Source organism: Canis lupus, chromosome 9 (genome assembly GCF_003254725.2).
Source record: "Canis lupus dingo isolate Sandy chromosome 9, ASM325472v2, whole genome shotgun sequence".
NCBI lineage: Eukaryota > Metazoa > Chordata > Mammalia > Carnivora > Canidae > Canis > Canis lupus.
Genome location: NC_064251.1, coordinates 56,297,554 through 56,318,028, shown reverse-complemented (window position 1 = coordinate 56,318,028; position 20,475 = coordinate 56,297,554). Strand labels below are relative to the sequence as shown.

Here is a 20,475-nt window from a genome sequence, read left to right as displayed (position 1 = left end):
GTCTATATAGGGCAAACATAAGTCCCAGTATACAGAACCTATGGTACTTCAGTCCTCCCGGGGAATCAAGGTGGAAGGCTGCATCCGAATGTATGAGCTGGTACATAGGATGAGAGGAACAGTAAGTGACCCATGAAGTAGTAAGGCAGGCTTGACTGAGGGAGCCATATTTAAATGCAGTTTTGCGGGCATTAAGGATGTCCACCTCACACTAATCATTGTGTGCCTCATGCTAGTAGCTCCTGATTTATTTGGGGAGATAGTGTAATGTAGCAGTCACAAGTGAGCTCTCTGAAGGGAGATCTGGGTTCAAATCCTAGCTTTTCTATTTTACATATGATTTTGATAAAATTACCTAGGCTTTCCTGGCTTCCATTTACTTTTCCAGAATTTAAAGATGATTTGGGGTTGTCAAATAAGCTTATACTGAGAAGATGGATCTTAATAGCCTCTTTTTTTTTTTTTAAGATTTTACTTATTTATTCATGAGAGCATGAGAGAGAGAGGCAGAGACACAGGCAGAGGGAGAAACAGGCTCCGAGAGAGAGAGAGAGAGGCAGGCAGAGACATAGGCAGAGGGAGAAACAGGCTCCATGCAGGGAACCTGGTGTAGGACCCGACCCCGGGTCTCCAGGATCACACCCTGGGCCGAAGGCGACGCTAAACCGCTGGGCTACCAGGGCTGCCCTCTTAATAGCCTCTTAAAGAAAGAATAGTTTGTTTTTTTTTTTTTTTTTTTTTATGATAGTCAGAGAGAGAGAGAGGCAGAGACATAGGCAGAGGGAGAAGCAGGCTCCATGCACCGGGACCCTGATGTGGGATTTGATCCCGGGTCTCCAGGATCGTGCCCTGGGCCAAAGGCAGGTGCCAAACTGCTGTGCCACCCAGGGATCCCAAGAAAGAATAGATTTAATGATATATTTGACTTTATGATTTTTTCATGCTTTTCTGAAAAAGATTAGAAGGATTTTAATTCCTAGGTCTTTTGAGAAAGCACAATTAATACAACAGAAATCAGAACATCTAATTCATAAATTTAACAACAAACCAATGTTATTTTGTTATATAAATTAACCCTCATTAGAGTGCACAGGATGGAGGCCTGTTTTAAATTTATTGCCATCATTTTTGCCTATTTACTAAAGGCTAGCAGTGTTTTGTTTTTTTTTAAGATTTATTTATTTATTTATTCATTCAGAGAGAGAGAGAGAGAGAGAGAGAGAGAGAGGCAAGACACAGGCAGAGGGAGAAGCGGGCTCCATGCAGGGAGCCTGACGTGGGACTTGATCCCGTGTCTCCAGGATCACGCCCTGGGCTGCAGGCGTTGCTAAACCACTGCACCACCGGGGCTGCCTGCTAGTAGTGTTTCAAATGATGGAGCTTTTACTGGCATCCCCCTCCATTGTTATTTGAAAAAGTATGTATTAAAAAAAAAAGAAAAAGAAAGAAAAACTATGTATATATCTACTTTAAAAATATGTCTAGTTTTCGGGATCCCTGGGTGGCGCGGCGGTTTGGCGCCTGCCTTTGGCCCAGGGCGCGATCCTGGAGACCCGGGATCGAATCCCACATCGGGCTCCCAGTGCATGGAGCCTGCTTCTCCCTCTGCCTGTGTCTCTGCCTCTCTCTCTCTCTCTCTGTGTGACTATCATAAATAAATAAAAAAAAAATTTAAAAAAATATGTCTAGTTTTCACAAGCTTTTTTTTTTATTCTCCACTTGTTTCTTTTTCAGCGCATTTTATTCTCATATCATCCTGGAGTTTTGTTTTGTTTGTTTTCAGATTTAATCATGTTCCTTGAAATATCTGCCTCCTCTAGATTCATTATTTTCCACTTGTTCACTTTGATTTTCTTAGGGTATAGCGTTTCCTCAAATAGCTAATGACCTTTATTTGTCAGTGGTTGGACCAAAGCTTCAAGGTGCATAGTCAGGAACAAGATTATTAATGCTTTTGGACTGCCTGAGTGTCAGAATTCCTAGGGTATTGTTCTGAAATACCAGACTCCATGCTAGCTTATCCAGGGTTGTTTCTGGACAGTTTATTCATTTTCTTGCAGGGAAAAACTCTGTTTTTTGCCTGGGAGTATATATGAGCTGTGTAACAAATCACCCCCAAACTTGTTGCTTACAACTGCTAGTAGCATTTCATTACTGTCTTTCATGTTTCTGGAGGTCGATGTGCTCAACTAGGTGGTTCTCACTTGGGGGCTGTGCAGTTGTGGCGAAGGGGCTGGAGTTCTTTCAAAGGCTTCCTTGGTCACCTAGGTAGCAATTGAAGTTAGCTGCTGGCTGGAACATCTACCCTCTCTACATGGTGGGGCTTCCTCGTAGCTTGGAGGTTGGATTCCAAGAGCAAGCATCTTAAGAAATAATGGCCAACCAGTGTGGCCTTTTGTAACCTACTCTTGGAAGTCACGTAACATAATTTCTCTTTCCCACATTCTCTTGGTCAACACAGTCATAAAGTCCTACTCAAAGTGAAGTGGAGAAGATGGGAAGGTGTCAGAGAATGTGCAGATCTCTTTTCAAATCATTACCCAATATACAACAGTGAAAAGAAAAATCAAATATGAAATGGGCAAAAGATAAAGGTACTTTACCAATACAGACAATGAAGCATATGAAAAGATGTTTTAAAAAAAATCATTACAGCACACGTCCCTGGCTGTTGGCTGTTCTGATCTCATGATTTGGGGGTGGGAGTAAGAATTGACTATTTTGTCCACAAACATTCAGCTGATGTTTCTGTTTTCAGCCCCATGAACCTCACCTGATTTCAGATGTGACATTTCCCAGTCCCGGGCCTCTTTGAGGTTCTAGTAGGTTGTTGGCTTTCTCCCTGAGAGGGTTAGTCTTCTTGTGTGTGTGTGTGCATGCATGCATGCATCATCACATTTTCTTAGTTCTGCTCTGTCAGTCCACATTCCTCTACAGAAACTTTCTATCTTCCAGAAGCATATTATAAGTTTTTCCCTTGCTGATGATCCCAGGGACTCTCTGTGGTTGAGTCTTTTTCTCCTTCCCAAGTCGTATTTAAACAGAGGCTCGGAGGAGAGGTTATATATGCTTGTGTTCGCTTTGCCTTCTTGTACTGGAAGCTCTAAAATAGAATAATGTAATGTCTTAACAATATATTTTGCCATATCTTCATGCCAGTATATATAGCATCTCATCCTGTTTAAAGGTTGCAAGGTATTCTTGAGTCTGACTCACTGTAATATGTTTAGTCAATCTCCAGTTAATTGAAATTGTTTTAAATTTATTGCCATCATCAAAAGGCCTGCTGTGAGCATCCTTATACATATATCTTTGCACACCCATGCAAATATTTCCTCAGGATAAATTCCTAAAATTAAACTAGTGTCAAAGGATGTGTATACTTTAAATTTTGGTAGTTAAAAATAATAATAATAATGATAAATAAATAAATTTTGGTAGTTAAAATGTCACATCGCCCTTAAAAACCATATGAGAATACTCTCATGAATAATAAATGGAAAACCTGATACCTTTCGGAATATAGGAAGGAGACTAAGCTGAGGTGGGGAGGAGATGTAGGCAGAAATGATAAGGTATAGAAAAGAGTAATGGGGAAAAGAGTAAGTGGGAATGTGCATAGCACGTTTATGGAGTTAGAGTGAGGATTTCTGTTGGTTCGTCAGAAACCCTCATTAGAATGCACAGGATGGAGGCCTAAAAGCACAGGGCTGTTTGACACCATGTTGGTAAATACCTGTCTGTTCTCAGCTGACATTAGAATGACATGAACCGAATGGGGCAAATTGGAAGAGTTTCCTAAAACAGCCGAGTTTAAACATCTACCCAAAGGGGAGGTGCAACTCGAGCATAGTTTCTGAGAAGTAAGCAGGTGGTTACATGCCTTTGGGTATCTCTGGAGCTAAAGGCTGCCAGGAGGTTATTCTCCACAGGTAAGTGAGCAAGGTGCTAATGGAGCTCCAGAGAGCAGGTGCTGATCCTTTTCAGGAGGGCCTGAGGCAGTGGCAAGAGGAGCAGGAGAGGAAGGTGCGAGCCCTCTCTGAGATGGCATCTGAACAACTGAAGCGCTTCGATGAACGGAAGGAACTGAAACAGCATAAAGAATTCCAGGACTTAAGGGAAGTGATGGAGAAGAGGTGAGCGGGATCATCAGTGTGCTTGGCTGCATTAGACCTGAAGGAAAAAGGGTTGGACTTCTTCTGAGGCCTTAAATCTCAAAATAAAATAGCCAGTGAAGCTTATAACCTAGAAAAATGACCACCCCTGGAAAGTCGACCCATGTATCACAAAGAGAGGGAGGCTTTTAGGAGAGGGAGGGTAGGGATCCCTAGGTGGCGCAGCGGTTTGGCGCCTGCCTTTGGCCCAGGGCGCGATCCTGGAGACCTGGGATCGAATCCCACATCGGGCTCCCAGTGCATGGAGCCTGCTTCTCCAGTGCATGAAGCCTGCTTCTCCCTCTGCCTATGTCTCTGCCTCTCTCTCTTTCTCTCTCTGTGACTATCATAAATAAATAAAAATTTAAAAAGAAAAAAAAGTCTTTCTAAAAAGAAATGCTTGTTTAAAAAAAAAAAAAAAAAAAAGGAGAGGGAGGGTAAGACAATTTTATGGGGCATGCCTGACTGCTCTTCCCTGCCATTTTTCGTGCAGTTCCAGGGAGGCCCTGGGGCACCAAGAGAAGCTAAAAGCTGAGCATCGTCACAGAGCAAAGGTCAGAGCCTGGGAGAATCCATGTGGGCCTTTCCATGTCTAGTTTTAACCCTCCCAAAGTGGGGTTTTGGCAGACGGGTATGGAGGACCTGGCCCAAATCTCACCTCTGTGTGACTCACCTTGGGCTGCCCTCTTTCTGTTCGGGGTCCATCTGTAAAAATATGTAGCCCATGTAGGGCTCAGGGGAGACAGAAAGAGAAGGCCGAGAGGTGCCTCAGAGAAAGGTAACTGGACAGCCCTTCCTGCAGATTCTCAACCTGAAGCTGCGGGAGGCCGAGCAACAGCGCCTGAAGCAGGTGGAGCAGGAGCGGCTGCGGAAGGAAGAAGGCCAGATCCGCCTGCGGAGCCTCTATGCCCTGCAGGAGGAGGTGCTGCACCTCAACCAGCAGCTGGACACCTCTGAGCAGCACAGAGACACGCTGAAGTTTGACCTGTCTGCCTTCCGGACCCGAGGCAACCAGCTGTGCAGCCTTGTCTCGGGAATCATTCGGGCCACTTCTGAGGTAAGGAGTCTTTGGAGGGACCTCAGATAATCATTCGTTAGCATTTCATCTTTCTTCCCTGATAAGGAGTGGTGGGGGGCAGTTATCCTCACCCCAAGTTGGACTCCTACATATCGAGTTTCCAGTGTTAGGTTAAACAAATAATTGTTTATTCTGATTGTGAAATTGAGTAATATTTTATTGAACTCCTGCTATGCTATGGTAAAAGTTAAAACCTCACAGGAATGCACATTGCTTTTTTTCTGTTAATGTTATATTTTGAACACATAATTAGTATAACCATTAAAAATATTTTGATGTTTTTAATTAGAGCAGTATTGCCATGACACATAGTAGATATTTAGTAAGTATTTGATGAACTTGTCAGAATAGGATACCTCCCACATATAATCATACCAAAATCGATCAGAAAAAAAAACATACCTACTATTGAATATTAAAGTTTCTGTATTTTCACTACCATGCATAATGCTGTAGTGATACCATTTTATATATGTCTTACTTGTATTTCTTTGAGAAAAACTCCTAAAAACAGAATTCTTGCTCAAAAAAATTTAAGGTTCTTTTTATTTTATTTTTAAAGATTTTATTCATTCATTTGATAGAGAGAGCAGGCAGACGAGCAGGGGGCAGGGGCAGAGGGAGAGGGAGAAATAGACTCCCTGCAGAGCAGTGAGCCCGATGCAGGGCTCAATCCCAGGACCCTGAGATGATTTGAGCCAAAGGCAGATGCTTAGCCAACTGAACCATCCAGGTGTCCCCTTTAAGGTCTTGATTCTTACCCCAAACTTGTACCAGTTCAGTAGGCCCCATGCCCAACATGGGGCTTAAACTCATGACCCTGAGATCAAGCGTCATGCTCTACAGACTGAGCCAACCAAGTACCCCTAATTAAAAAATTTTTTTTTAATTTTAATTTTTAAAAAGATTTTTATTTATTTATTCATGAGAGACACAGAGAAAGAGGCAGACACAGGCAGAGGGAGAAGCAGGCTTCTCACAGGAAGCCTGATGTGGAACTCAATCCCCAGATCAGGATCACTCCCTGTGCTGAAGGCAGATGTGCAACCGCTGAACCACCCAGGTGTCCCTAAAAATTTTTGAAATTAAAATTCAGTTCTTCAGTCACAGAAGCCATATTTTAAATCCTCAACAACTACATATGGCTAATGGCTACTATATTGCAGATCATAAATGTGGAACATTTCTAGCACTACAGAAAGTTCTGTTAGAAGGCACTGTCCTTCCACAGTTCACAGAAAATACAGGTAATAAAGAAACCTAATAGAATATACCACAGGGTTAGGGTTAGCAATTGCATTCTGGAGTTTTTCAGAACATAGGAAATTTTATAGAACAAATGATCCAGACTCTTTGATAATTAATGGCAAGGAAAAAAACATAAAGGATGTAGAACCTTGAGATTAAAAGACTTAATTACAAGACATAAACCAAAAGGTTGAGCCTTGTATAGATGTTAATGTTCCAGCCGTTAAAAAAGTTTTAGACAAGAGCGCCTGGGTGACTTAGTCGCTTAGGTGTCTGACTTCAGCTCAGGTCTTTATCTCAGGGATATGTGCTCAGTGGCGAGTCTGCTTGTCTCTCTGCCCCTCTAGCTGATTGTGCATGTGTTCTCTTTCTCTTTCAAATAAATCTTTTTTTTTTTTTTTTTTTTAAGATTTAATTTATTCATGAGAGACACAGAGAGAGAGAGAGAGGCAGAGACACAGGCAGAGGGAAAAGCAGGATCCACCCAGGGATCCCTGGGTCCCCAGGATCATGCCCCGGGCTGAAGGCAGCACTAAACCACTAAGCCACCGGGGCTGCTCTCAAATTAATCTTAAAAAAAATTTGAGCACTGACTGGATATTTGGTCATATTAAATTATCAGTTTTTTAGGTGTGATATTAGTATTCTGGTTATGTTAGCAAAGAGTTTTATCTTTAGAGATCCATACTAAAGTATCTTCCAGATGAAGTAATATATCTAAGATCTATTGTAAAACCATTGGGGGAGGGCATGCAGCTGGAAGGAGAGATAAAACAAGACTGCCATGTGTTGATTCTTGCTCAAGCTGGAGAATGGTTGCATAAAGGTTCATTATGCTGTTCTAATTCTGTGTAGGTTTGAGATTTTATAAAAGGAAAGGTAAACAAAAGCTATAAAGTAAATTCAAAGGGAATGATCAGCTATAAAAATAAACTTTTGGGGCACCTGGTGGCTCAGATGGTTAAGAAGAAGATGGTTAAGAAGGTCAGAGCCTGACCTTCGGCTCAGGTCATGATCTCCGGGTCCTGGGATTGAGCCCCGTATTGGGCTCCCAGCTCAGCAGGAATTTTGCTTCTCCCTCTCCCTCTCCCCCGTGCTCATGCTCTCTCTCTCTCTCTGTCTCAAATGAATAAATAAAAAATCTTAAAAAAATAAACTTCTGCTTCAAATATGAGAAATGGTTGAAGTTCTTAATATTTAGGGATGCCTGGGTGGCTCAGTGGTTGAGTGTCTGCCTTTAGCTCAGGGCATGATCCCGGGATCTGGGATCAAGTCCCACGTTTGGCTCCCTGCATGGAGTCTGCTTCTCTCTCTGCCTATGTCTCTGCCTCTTTCTCTGTGTCTCTCATGAATAAATAAATAAAATCTTTAAAAAAAAAACCTTAAAAATAATTTTTAAAACGGTTCTTAATATTTAGAACATGTATTAACTGGTTTTTTAAAACAACTTGAATAGAAATATGAACTGAGGGTGAGAACGTACAATTCATAAAAATGTCAACTAGGGGGGCACCTGGCAGGCTCAGTAGAGTCAGTAGATTCTAGGAGCTCTTTCTTTCTTTCTTTTTTTTTTTTTTTTTAAGATTTTATTTATTTATTCATGAGAGACACAGAAAGAGAGAGGCAGAGACACAGGCAGAGGGAGAAGCAGGCTCCATACAGGGAGCCCGATGTGGGACTCCATCCCAGAACTCCAGGATCACACCCTGAGCTGAAGGCAAATGCTCAACTGCAAGCCACCCAGGCGTCCCTACAAACTCTGTCTCAATATTCCTTTCTGTTTCCATGATATAAATTTTTATTCTCCTACCAGAGTAATTCCTTTTTAATTGCTATAGCTTTATAATAATATATTTTAATATACAAAAGGGGAAATTTATTGTGAATTTCCTGAAGAATTTTGTTGTTGTTCCCTTCCTACCTTGGACAAGATGGTTTAAAATGGGAGGCCTCAGGGGATCCCTGGGTGGCTCAGCGGTTTAGCGCCTGCCTTTGGCCCAGGGCGCAATCCTAAAGTCCTGGGATCGAGTCCCGCGTCAGGCTCCCTGCATGAAGCCTGCTTCTCCCTCTGCCTGTGTCTCTGCCTCTCTCTCTATGTCTATTGTAAATAAATAAATAAAATCTTTAAAAATAAAATAAAATGGGAGGCCTTGTGGGAACAGCTGACTGAGTCAGTGGTGGAGTGTGCTACTCTTGATGTCAGGGTTGTGAGTTTGAGCCCCATGGTGGGGGTAGAGATTACTTAAAAATAAAATCTTTTAAAATAATAAAATCCACAAATCAACAAGAAGACTCATTGATTTAACAGGCAAAACTACAAATTTATAGGACAGAATATACAAAATGATACAAAGCTCCTTGATTCATTTTATAATCCTGGTAGATTCTTTTGTTTGTTTGTTTGTTTTAAGATTTATTTATTTTAGAGAGCATGAACAGGAGGGGCAGAGAGAGAGGGAGAGAAAAACTCAAACAGACTCTGCTGATTATGCAGCCTGACACAGGACTCAATCTTACGACCCTAAGTCCACGACCTGAGCTTAAACGAAGAGGTGGATGCTTAACCAATTACACTACCCAGGCGCCCCTGGTAATCATATTCTAGCAAAACAGCAGCTAAAAGAAATGGGCACATCACTCTGGCTTATATACATTCTTATTTAAGAGCAGTTCTAGGGGATCCCTGGGAGGCTCAGTGGTTTAGTGCCTGCCTTCGGCCCAGGGCGTGATCCTGGAGACCGGGGATCGAGTCCCACGTCAGGCTCCCCGCATGGAGCATGCTTCTCCTTCTGCCTGTGTCTCTGCCTCTTTTTCTCTCTGTGTCTCTCATGAATAAATAAAATCTTTAAAAAAAAAAAAAAAAAGAGCAGTTCTAAATAAAAGATAAGTAAATGAAATTTATCAGTGCCTCAAAGAGTAATGTGCTATAACCAAAGAGGTACTATTTAAAGGATATTGAACAGGTGGTTCAGTTGTTATGAAATCTTTTCATGAAATTCATTTCACTTATAGATTAATGGAGCCAAGTTATGTGTTTATCTCATCAGATGCTGTAAAAGTATATGCTGAAATTCAACATCCTTTCCAGATTAAAAAAAAAAACTTACAGTAAATTAAAAATATAAATGTGTTGCTCATGAACATGACAAAGTACTTATCCATTTCAGACTACATTTTAGGGACGCCTGGGTGGCTCAGCAGGTGAGCGTCTGCCTTTGGCTCAGGGCGTGATCCCGGAGTTCCAGGATTGAGTCCCACATCGGGCTCCCTATATGGAGCCTGCTTCTCCCTCTGCCTATGTCTCTGTCTCTCTGTCTCTCTCTCTGTGTCTCTCATGAATAAATAAATAAAATCTTAAAAAATAAAAAAGACTACATTTTAGATATGTTGTTAAAGTAAGGAAAGAAAGATACTACATTGTTCCTGTTGTTTAAAGTTAACAGAAGTTTTAGCGAATACAAGGTAACAAAACAAATTACAGTAGAAATCTTTAAATGAGGAAATGTCATCTGATGACAATATGATTGTCTACCTAGAAAGCCAAGAGTGAAAAGCTGGGAACTATTAGGTTTTCTTATGAGATTAGGTGATATGACAAAAGTTTTTTTTTTTTTTAAGATTTTATTTTTTTATTCACGAGAGACCCAGTAGAGAGAGGCAGAAACAGACGGAGAAGTAGGCTCCCTGTGGGAAGCCCAGTGTGAGACTCTATCTTGGGACCCTGGGATCCTGACCTGAGCCAAAGGTAGACGCTCAACCAGTGAGCCACCCAGGTGCTCTTTAAGTGCAAAAATTTAAAGTATTCTGACAAAAAAAAGTTAAAAATATGGTGGACTAAAAAATGCTTAGAAATAAACTAGCATGAAATAGAAGTGATTGACATTTTAAAAAGTGTAAAATTTTATTGAATTTATAAAAAAAGACTAGAATAAGTGGAAGGATTTACTGTGTTTCTGAAGCTTCATTAAAGTAAGCTGTCAGGGGTACCTGGGTGGCTCAGCAGTTTGAGCGTCAGCTTTCAGCTCAGGGTGTGATCCTGGGGTCCTAGGATCAAGTCCCGCATTGGGCTCCTGCATGGAGCCTGCTTCTTCCCCTGCCTGTGTCTCTGCCCCCTTCTCTCTCTCTGTCTCTCGTGAATAAATCTTAAAAAAAAAAAAAAAGTTGGACTTTTCACAAAGAAATCTCGTGATGGGACTGGTATGATCGAACATAAAAACATTTTCTAACACTACAGTTAAAGTGATTTCTGCTTATTAGGTACAGGCAGCAAGATCAGTGGAATAGAATGACCAGCCCAGAAAGGGACATGTTTTTTGTAGATAATTTAATGTATTATAAAGGTATCATTTCAGGGGCTGGGTGGCTCAGTCAGTTAAGCATCTGCTTTTGGCTCTGGTCATGATCTCAGATCTCAGGGTCCAGGGATTGAGTCCCATATCAGTCTCCCTGCTCAGTGGGGAGTCTGCTTTTCCCCTTGCCCCTCACGGTGCTCATGAGTGCTCTATTTCTCTCAAATAAATAAAATCTTAAAAAAAAAAAAGTGTCAGATCAGTGGAGAAAAGATGAATTAGGGGCATATGGGTGGTTCTGTTGCTCAGAGATCTGTCTTCGGCTCAGGTCATGATCCTAACGTCCTGGGATCAAGCTCCACATCTGGCTCTCTGCTCAGCGGGAAGCGTGCTTCTCCCTCTCCCTCTGCTTTTCACTCCCCCTGCTTCAGTGTGTACACTCTCCCTCTCTCTCTCTGTGTCATATAAAAAAAATCTTAAAAATATTAATTAGAACCATAAAAGTGAAGATTAAATTTGTAGCATTCTTTCATCAAATTCCATAATCTCGAATGTATAAAAATGAAGAGACAAACAAATAAATCGTGTTTAGTGAAAACAAATGTAGGCAAATATTTGAATTATATTAAGGTGTGGAGGCCCTGTGTCAGCATAACAATGAAGGCAGAAGTCAAAATGGGAAGGTTTAATAGATGTAAGTACATAAAACTTAAAGACACATTATAACTTAGGAAACATATTTGTAACATATACAGCAGACCAAAATTTAATGTCCTTGGTGCAGAGAGGGCTTTTACGATCTATGGGAAAAAGGATAAATAAATCACTCTATCTTCATCCCACTAACAGAAAGTTGAGCAAAGGACAGGACAGGCAGCTGTAAAGGGAGAAGTAGAATTGTCTTGTAAATTTGAAACTAAGTTTAAAATCATTATTAACAAGGACTCCTGGGTGGCTCAGTGATTGAGCATCTGCTTTGGGCTCATGGCATGATCCTGGAGTCCTGGGATCAAGTGCCACATCGGGCTCCCTGCATGGAGCCTGCTTCTCCCTCTGCCTGTGTCTCTGCCTCTCTGTATCCCTTGCGAATAAATAAATAAAATCTTTTTTTTTTTTAATTTTTATTTATTTATGATAGGCACACAGTGAGAGAGAGAGAGGCAGAGACATAGGCAGAAGGAGAAGCAGGCTCCATGCAGGGAGCCCGACGTGGGATTCGATCCCGGATCTCCAGGATCGCGCCCTGGGCCAAAGGCAGGCGCCAAACCGCTGCGCCACCCAGGGATCCCAAATAAATAAAATCTTTAAAAAAATCATTATTAACATACAGAATGCAGGTTAAAACACAGTATCATTTTTATCTAGACTTACCGCTGACTTATATGAGCTGTGATTTGGCTTCACGGGTGTCTGGAGAACAGACACTAAGCTCTGCCTCTGTCACCCTCACAGAATGGCTTTCCCACAGCAGAGGACCAGGCTGTGGCAGAGAGAGCCCTGCAGGAAATGCGGGACCTCCTTACAAGCTTGCAGCAGGAGATTGCCAGGGCCTGTGAAGACAAGAGGAGGCAAGATGAGGAGGCGGCCCAAGAAAAGCAGCAAGAGTCAAAGATGCAGCAGGGGCCAGAGGCCCCCAGAGAGACCCCAGCTCCCAACCAGGGCCCAGGAGGGAAACAGAATGAAGGTAGATGTTGGTGGGGATACCATCCTTTGACCCAGAAGGTGAAAGGAAACAATTTGTTTATTTTTTATTTTTTTTTTTTTAATTTTTTTTTTAATTTTTATTTATTTATGATAGTCACAGAGAGAGAGAGAGAGAGAGGCAGAGACACAGGCAGAGGGAGAAGCAGGCTCCATGCACCGGGAGCCCGATGTGGGATTCGATCCCGGGTCTCCAGGATCGCGCCCTGGGCCAAAGGCAGGCACCAAACCGCTGCGCCACCCAGGGATCCCAACAATTTGTTTAAATATGTATCAGCTGTTGAGAACAGTGCCTGGTTGGTGTTAAGTGTTCAGTGAAGGAGCACCAGGCTGGCTCCGTCAGAAGAGCGGAAGAGCGTGCAGCTCTTAATCTCCAGGTCATGGATTCGAGCCCATTTTGGGGGGTAGAGATTATTTCAATAAATAAGTAAATAGGGCAGCCCCAGTGGCTCAGCGGTTTGGTGCCGCCTTCAGCCTGGGGCATGATCCTGGAGAACCGGGATCAAGTCCCACATCGGGCTCCCTGCCCGGAGCCTGCTTCTCTCTCTGCCGCCCCCCCCCGCCATGTGTCTCTCATGAATAAATAAAATCTTTAAAAAAAGAGATATAAATAAAGTTTTAGAAAGTGTCAATTGAATACTAGCTATTACAAAAGCCTCTCTTTTCTTCCTCAGACCTCCAGGTGAAGGTACAAGACAGTACAATGCAGTGGTACCAGCAGCTACAGGAAGCTTCAAATCAGTGTGTGCTGGCCTTTGAGGAACTGACCAACAGCAAAGATAGTCAGGTAGGGGGCGCTGTAGGTCATTGGCAACACTCTGGGCCTGGTAGTGCTCTGAACAGCCTCCTGTCCCAAAGGAACATCAATAGTGTGTCCCATTCCCTAATCCTACTGGCACCTACTTGGCTCTTCCAAACACTGCCTGCCCTCCCACTGTTCTCTCCTGGCAGGCCAAAAAGATAAAGATGGACCTCCAGAAGGCTGCCACCATCCCAGTGAGCCAGATCTCCACCATTGCAGGTTGGTCAGAGGAGTTAAGAACATGACCCTTCGCTTCATTTTGTTATTTTTTTAAGGCTCCAAATCCACCCGTCTGTAGGGTTCCTGTAGATAGAGTCAGTGCAGACAAGTGACAATGGATCAGGCATGTATAAATTATGTCTTACTTTTTGTTTCTTCTTCATCACAGGTAATCCTTATGTGTTTGTTGACTCACTTTTATAAATAAGCTGCATATTAGCAGTCAGTTATTTACGAAGGCTCCTACCTGATGTTGAAAATCACTGCTGAAAACATCACTCAGGGAACCTGGGATGTGACTCACACTTTTTGCTTTCATCCTGTAACATTAGCTTGTCCGAGCTCAAAATCTACCTTATTACTTTATTTGTTTTTTGTTTTTTTTTAATGGTGAAAAACTTTATATTTAAATTTATAGCCGGCTGGACTCAGTTTAGATGATCCCAATTTTGTTGGCAACATCCAAAGCATCATAGCCAGGAGCCAGTCGAACATATGCTTTCTTTTCTCCATTAGGCCTGATCAAGGTGTTGACCTTGGCCACATCAATGTCATAGAGCTTCTTCACAGCCTGTTCGATCTGGTGCTTATTGGCCTTGACATCCACAATGAACACAAGTGTGTTGTTGTCTTCTATTTTCTTCATGGCTGACTCAGTAGTCGGGGAACTTGATGATGGCATAGTGATAAGCTTGTTTCTCTTGTTCCTCCACTCTTTTGAGGATATTTGGGCTGCCTTTGGAGACGCAGAGTCTTGGGTCGTCAGAATGATCCCTGAGCTACCCAGGGATCGCTGCTTTAATACTTTAGAACATCTTCCTTTTAATACTTTAGAACATCTTCCTTTTCTCTCCAGAGACTGAGCTTTAGAGAGTGAGACCCAGACAGAAGAAAGACCCTTCTTTCTCTCCTTCAGAAACAGTGATTCATTTTTATAGAGCTCCAGGTTCCAAGCCGTGCTGCCCAGTGGCTGGTGAGCACGAACATCTGAAAAGCTGCTCAGACTTAGCATGGGTCCCTGTTCCCCTGATTCACTTGTTGCCTAGAAAGTGTAGACAAGTTGTAGTTCTTGCCCATGAGAGGTACTATGACAGAACTTACATATCATTCTGCTGCCTGAAGTTCTCCCTAGAGCAGGGCAAGGTATAGATAAATAAATACTTAGCAACTTGACTTTTTAGACTTTTAGACTTGAAAGTGCCATTTCCTTTGCTAGCAACGACAGTGGGGGTGAGGTTGACCTGACAGCCATGCCACTCCTTCACTGCTCTCCTCCAGCTTGTCCCCAGTCCTGACCCCTCAGCTGACCACAGACAGCCTTATTTGTTTCCTCTTTTGTGAGGAACATCTAGATGCCAGGGGTGGGATCCTTAGGTGCCAGCCCCTTCCAGCCATACACAGTGGTACCTCTTCTTCTGTGTGTGGAGGGAGGAGGTGGCCTTGGCACACTTCCCCTTCTCCCTCTGCCTTTGTTGTCCACCCTCCTTTCCCCTTCAAGACTTGCCTCAGGGGATCCCTGGGTGGCGCAGTGGTTTAGCGCCTGCCTTTGGCCCAGGGCGTGATCCTGGAGACCCGGGATCGAGTCCCACGTCGGGCTCCCGGTGTATGGAGCCTGTTTCTCCCTCTGCCTATGTCTCTGCCTCTCTCTCTCTCTCTCTGTGACTATCATAAAAAAAAAAAAAAAAAAAAAAGACTTGCCTCATCGCTTATCACCTGGTCTCTGCAAATTGACTCCCTTTTACAGGCTTCTTTCCCTTTAAACATGCTTGAGTTACATCCTAAAATACATTTTTTTGGTTCTATCTGCCTCTTCTAGCCTTCCTCACATTTCCCTTTGGTGCTGGTGATTATTCGTTTCCTTTTTTTTTTTTTTTTTTTTTTTAAAGATTTTATTTATTTATTCATGATAGACACAGAGAGAGAGAGGCAGAGACACAGGCAGAGAGAGAAGCAGGCTCCATGCACCGGGAGCCTGACGTGGGATTCGATCCCGGGTCTCCAGGATCGCGCCCTGGGTCAAAGGCAGGTGCTAAACCGCTGCGCCACCCAGGGATCCCTCAAAGGCAGGCGCTAAACCGCTGCGCCACCCAGGGATCCCTGATTATTCGTTTCTTGATGAACTCTCCTTTGGCTTCCATGGCAACATGAATTTCCAGGTTTTCCTGATACTCACCCCCTCAGTTCTCCTTTGTGGGTTCCTGGGTCCCCCGCCCCCACCCTAACACTCCTGGTGTTGCCCAGGAGTCTGCTTTCACCATCTATTCCCAGGTCACCTAGCCCCAGGCTTTCAGATGCTGCCTCTGTGCCCTTGGCTGTCCTGTCTCTCTCTGGAGCATTCTTCCTCTGAATTTCAGGGCCCCTCACTTGGGCTGCCCGGGGGCACCTCTGCCTGGCATCTCTCTCCTACCTCGTGTTGAAGGTATGCAGATCGGAGCCCCTTGTCGTCTTTATGCCTGCTTTTCCCTCTGTTTTGCTCTCAGAAACCAGTAGAACAACTGTTGGCTCAGGCACCTTTGCGGGAAGTTGGGATTCCTCCCCTCGACTGCTTTCTCTGTTTCATTCTTCGCATCTGATCAGGCTCTAGTTTTGCTCTTCTTCACTTTTCTGCATATTTCCTGACCTTATTCCCTTTGTCTACACCATCACTGTTAAGTCTTTGAAGAACCAGATGCAGACATGCTTGAGAGTCAGTGCTCAGTACATACTGAGTACAGAGAAAGAGATGGTCTAATTCTTGCCTCTTGAAAAGTAGACATCCATGAGTGGTTAGATTTGGAGCAGAATCTAAATCTCTCTGGTGCTGGTGTGGCATATGGGATGTGGGAGGCTGTGCCAGGCAGAGGTTTGGGAGCTGACTTTTCTAACCAGAAAGGCACAGAGAAAGGAGCTGATAGGGAATTTGAAACCATCAGTTAAAGTAGTACTGAAATGTGACGTAGCAGGAGTGGGAGCTACTATTTTGGTATCTCAGTAAGGTTTGAGTAATGGAGACCAATTTAGATCCACTTAGGCTTAAAAAAAAAAAAGAGAGACATTTATTCTAAAGCTAAAGGGATGTTTTTCAGAACCCGCTGGCAAGAATGAGAGTAGAACGAGCTAAAAACCTTAGGATCCTTTTCTCTCATCTTGCCTCTACACATCTCTGATCTTATTAGGTAGACTACTGTTCTTTGGTTCACCTGGCAGGTGCAGAGCCCTAGTGTTTATGAGCACGTGTGTTGCCAGGCCAGCCACTTACAGGAGGTGACTCAGTCAGGTGGCTGATTGGCTCAGCTGGTCACTCTTCATCAAACTGTTGCCAGCGCAAGGCTGGGGCACACAGGATCTGGAATACAAATAGAGTCACCAGGAGCCCTCTTCTGTGTGTCTGAGGATGGGGAGAGGCAGGTCCCAGAGAAGGGGGAGTCACTGAAAGCTGGGAAGAAACCTCTGGGAGGTTTTTCCCGGAGATGCAAATGACTCCTATTAGAGATATCAGCCACAGCCCATGGCATCTGTAGCCATTCCACAGTTGCCTCCATACTGTTCCCCTCTTGTTTGGTGTGTCAGTTTATTCATTCCCAAACAAGGAATTCCTTTGAAATAGTACCACGTCTTATGTACTTCTGCACCATAGGCTACAATGCGTTTTATTGGTGTGTCATAGAATTTTCCACAATGGTATTTTTCTTTAGGTTCTGACCTTGTGGGTGCTGCATAGCACCATAGGTTTGTGTTGTTTGTTTGTTTGTTTGTTTGCACCATAGGTTTTTTGAAGAGGCTTTATTGCAGTGATGAGAAACAGAGTGGTCTGCAGTTGAGTGTTTTAACTGACTTTATCTCTGTCATACCCAGGCTCAAAGCTGAAGGAGATCTTTGACAAGATCCACAGCCTGCTCTCTGGAAAACCCGTTCAATGTGGTGGGCATTCTGTGTCAGTCACCCTGAACCCACAGGGCCTGGACTTTGTCCAGTACAAGCTGGCAGAGAAATTTGTGGTGAGAAACGTTTTCAGGTATGGGGAGAGGCTGGTATGCAGCCTTTAAGCTCCTCTCCATAGTAACTAAAATGGTGATGTTTCTGCCCCCCAGAAACAAGGAGAGGAGGAGGTGGCCTCTCACCATGAAGCAGCATTCCCCATAGCAGTTGTGGCATCCGGAATCTGGGAGCTGCATCCCAGAGTGGGCGACCTCATCCTTGCTCACCTCCACAGGAAGTGTCCCTACTCCGTTCCCTTCTACCCAGCTTTCAAGGAGGGAATGGCATTGGAAGACTATCAAAGGTAAGGTCCTTTTTCTCCTCACTCACTCTCCTCAGGAGCTGGATGAATTACAAATAGAACTGGGGTTTGGGGGCATCTGGGTGGTACAGTTGGTTAAGCATCTGATTTTTGGTTTTGCCTCAGGTCATGAACTCACAGTTGTGGGATTGAGCCCTGCGTTGGGCTCTACACTGGGCACCGAGTCTGCTTGAGGTTCTCTCCCTCTCCCCTCCCTCTTGCTTGAACATTATTCTCTCTCAGTTTCTCTCTCTAAAATAAATAAATAATCTTAAGGGGGGGAGGAGAACTGGGGTTCATTCTCTCTCCTTTCACAGCTCCTCGTTATGTACCTGGAATGTTCTGTCAGAGAATCTAATGTCTTTCATGCAAACTTGCTGCTTTGGGAATTTGTGGATTCAGGTGCAATAATCAATATCATTTAGGGAAAAAAATACTGGATTTAGAATCCAGGAGTTTTAGGATTTTGCCCTGCTTCATCATTTAATGATTTGCAAAATGGGTCAATCACTTAAGCTCTTTGAGCATCATTTTCCTTGTTTGCCAATGAGGGTAATGATATCCATCAGTCCTGTAAGTTTGGGGTGCCTGGCTGGCTCCATCAGTAGAGTGTATGACTCTTGATTTTGGGGTTGGGAGCTTGAGCCCCATATTGGTACAGAGATTGCTTAAAAATAAAATATTTAAGAAAAAAATCCTTTTGATGGTGCCTCAGTGGCTCAGTTGGTTAAACATCTGCCTTCAGCTCAGGTCATGATCTCAGGTCCTGGGATCAAATCCTTCGTCAGGCTTCCTGCTCAGCAGGGAATCTGCTTCTCTCTTTCCTTCTGCCCCTCCCACTGCTCATTTTTTTTCTTTCTCTCTTGAGAAAATAAATGAAATCTTTTTTAAAAAGTCCTATGAAAAAAATAAATAAATTAAAATAAATAAATAAATAAATAAATAAATAAATAAATAAAGTCCTATGAGTTTACCTTGCAGGGCCTACGTGATGCACAGATGTGATAGTTGATTTGTGTACTTTGTAAATAAACTATTGTGCAGAGATAATGATATGTAATCATGTAGTAAGAATAATGCTAAAAAGGGGCGCTTGGCTGGCTCAGTCGATAGAGCATGTGACTCTTGATCTTGGGGTTGTGAATTTGAGCCCTACATTGGGCCTAGAGCTTACTTTTTTTTTTTTTCAATTAGCAATAATCGCACCTCGGATAAACCTCATTGGCTATGATATTGCCACTGCGTAAAACTACTTTTTTTTTTTTAAGATTTTATTTATTTATTCATGAGAGACACACACAGAGAGAGGCAGAGACAGGCAGAGGGAGAAGCAGGCTCCACAAAGGGGGCCCGATGTGGAACTCGATCCCAGGACTCCAGGATCACGACCTGAGCCAGAAGCAGATGCTCAACCACTGAGCCACCCAGGTGTCCCTAGAGCCTACTTTATTTTTATTTTATTTTATTTTTTAAAGATTTTATTCACTTATTAATAAGATATACACACACAGAGAGAGGCAGAGACACAGGCAGAGGGAGAAGCAGGCTCCACGCAGGGAGCCTGATGTGGGACCTGATCTCGGGTCTCCAGGATCATGCCCTGGACCGAAGGCAGGTGCCAAACCGCTGAGCCACCCAGGGATCCCTAGAGCTTACTTTAAAAAGAAAAAATAGAGACATGTGGTTGGCTCAGTCGGTAGATTATGCAACTCTCAATCATGAGGTGTGGTGAGTTCAAGCCCCATATTGGGCATGGAGCCTACTTTATAAAAATAATAATAATGCTAAATGTGATAGTACTAGATTGTTCCTTTTAGCCATAAAAAGTCAGTGATTTGTTATGCTCACTTTGGCCTTGTCACATTGAATTTTTCTTCCCACACAGGATGCTTGGCTACCAAGTGAAGGACTCCAAAGTGGAACAGCAGGACAACTTTCTAAAACGCATGTCTGGGATGATCCGACTCTATGCTGCCATTATCCAGCTCCGATGGCCATATGGAAGCCGACAAGAGGTAGTAGAAAAGACCTGCTATCAATAGTGAGAGGTCGGACCATATTTGTGTATCCTGTCCACGAGAACTATTGCCCTTCTTGCTGCCAGGGCAGTCATTACATGAAAACTTAGTGTGTATTACTGTTTTGTAGGTGTGCTTTAGAGTAGTTGATGTTGAGTATTAGGAAACTTTTGGACCAGCAGAGCTATTTGTTCAGGGATTGACCCAGTTGAGCCTTTATTATTATTATTCTGGGGTGATGCCTGGGTGGCTCAGTGGTTGAGCGTCTGCCTTTGGCTTAGGGTGTGATCCCGAAGCCTTGGGATCAAGTCCCACATCGGGCTTCCTGCATGGAGCCTGCTTCTCCCTCTATGTCTTTGCCCTTCTCTCTCTCTCGTAAATAAATAAATACAATCTTTTTAAAAAATTATATTATTATTTAAAAAATTTTTTTACTTTTTAAAAAGATTGTATTTATTTATTCACGAGAGACACAGAGAGAGAGGCAGAGACATAGGCAGAAAGAGAAGCAGGCTCCCCTTGGGGAGCCTGATGCTAGACTCGATCCCAGGATCCCGGGATCACAACCTGAGCCAAAAGTAGTCACTCAACCACTGAGCCACCCAGGTCCCCTCAGTTGAGTCTTTAAAGAAGTGGGTTTGGGGCACCTGGGGGCTCAGTAGGTTAAGCGTCTCCTTCATCTCAGGTCATGATCCTAGGGTCTTGGGA

At 43.4% G+C, this 20,475-nt stretch overlaps 1 protein-coding gene and 1 pseudogene across 3 annotated transcripts in view; one reads left to right on the top strand and one right to left on the bottom strand.

The window, feature by feature from the left end:
• Positions 1 to 20,475, top strand: part of GLE1 (GLE1 RNA export mediator) — a 36,348-nt gene that overhangs the window by 10,178 nt on the left and 5,695 nt on the right. For 2 of the 3 annotated variants that reach the window (XR_003146952.3, XM_025475358.3), the window contains exons 3-12: positions 11 to 121; positions 3,988 to 4,136; positions 4,648 to 4,708; positions 4,957 to 5,211; positions 12,222 to 12,453; positions 13,145 to 13,257; positions 13,422 to 13,491; positions 17,326 to 17,468; positions 17,562 to 17,752; positions 19,635 to 19,764. Coding sequence is in view for 2 of the 3 variants with exons in the window: in XM_025475358.3 (XP_025331143.1) it covers positions 11 to 121; positions 3,988 to 4,136; positions 4,648 to 4,708; positions 4,957 to 5,211; positions 12,222 to 12,453; positions 13,145 to 13,257; positions 13,422 to 13,491; positions 17,326 to 17,468; positions 17,562 to 17,752; positions 19,635 to 19,764 (1,455 nt within the window). In the remaining variant the exon portion in view is untranslated. The remainder of the gene's footprint in view (positions 1 to 10; positions 122 to 3,987; positions 4,137 to 4,647; positions 4,709 to 4,956; positions 5,212 to 12,221; positions 12,454 to 13,144; positions 13,258 to 13,421; positions 13,492 to 17,325; positions 17,469 to 17,561; positions 17,753 to 19,634; positions 19,765 to 20,475) is intronic. The other variant, XM_025475359.3, reaches the window with a different exon arrangement.
• On the bottom strand, positions 18,877 to 19,000 carry LOC112677722 (U4 spliceosomal RNA; annotated as a pseudogene).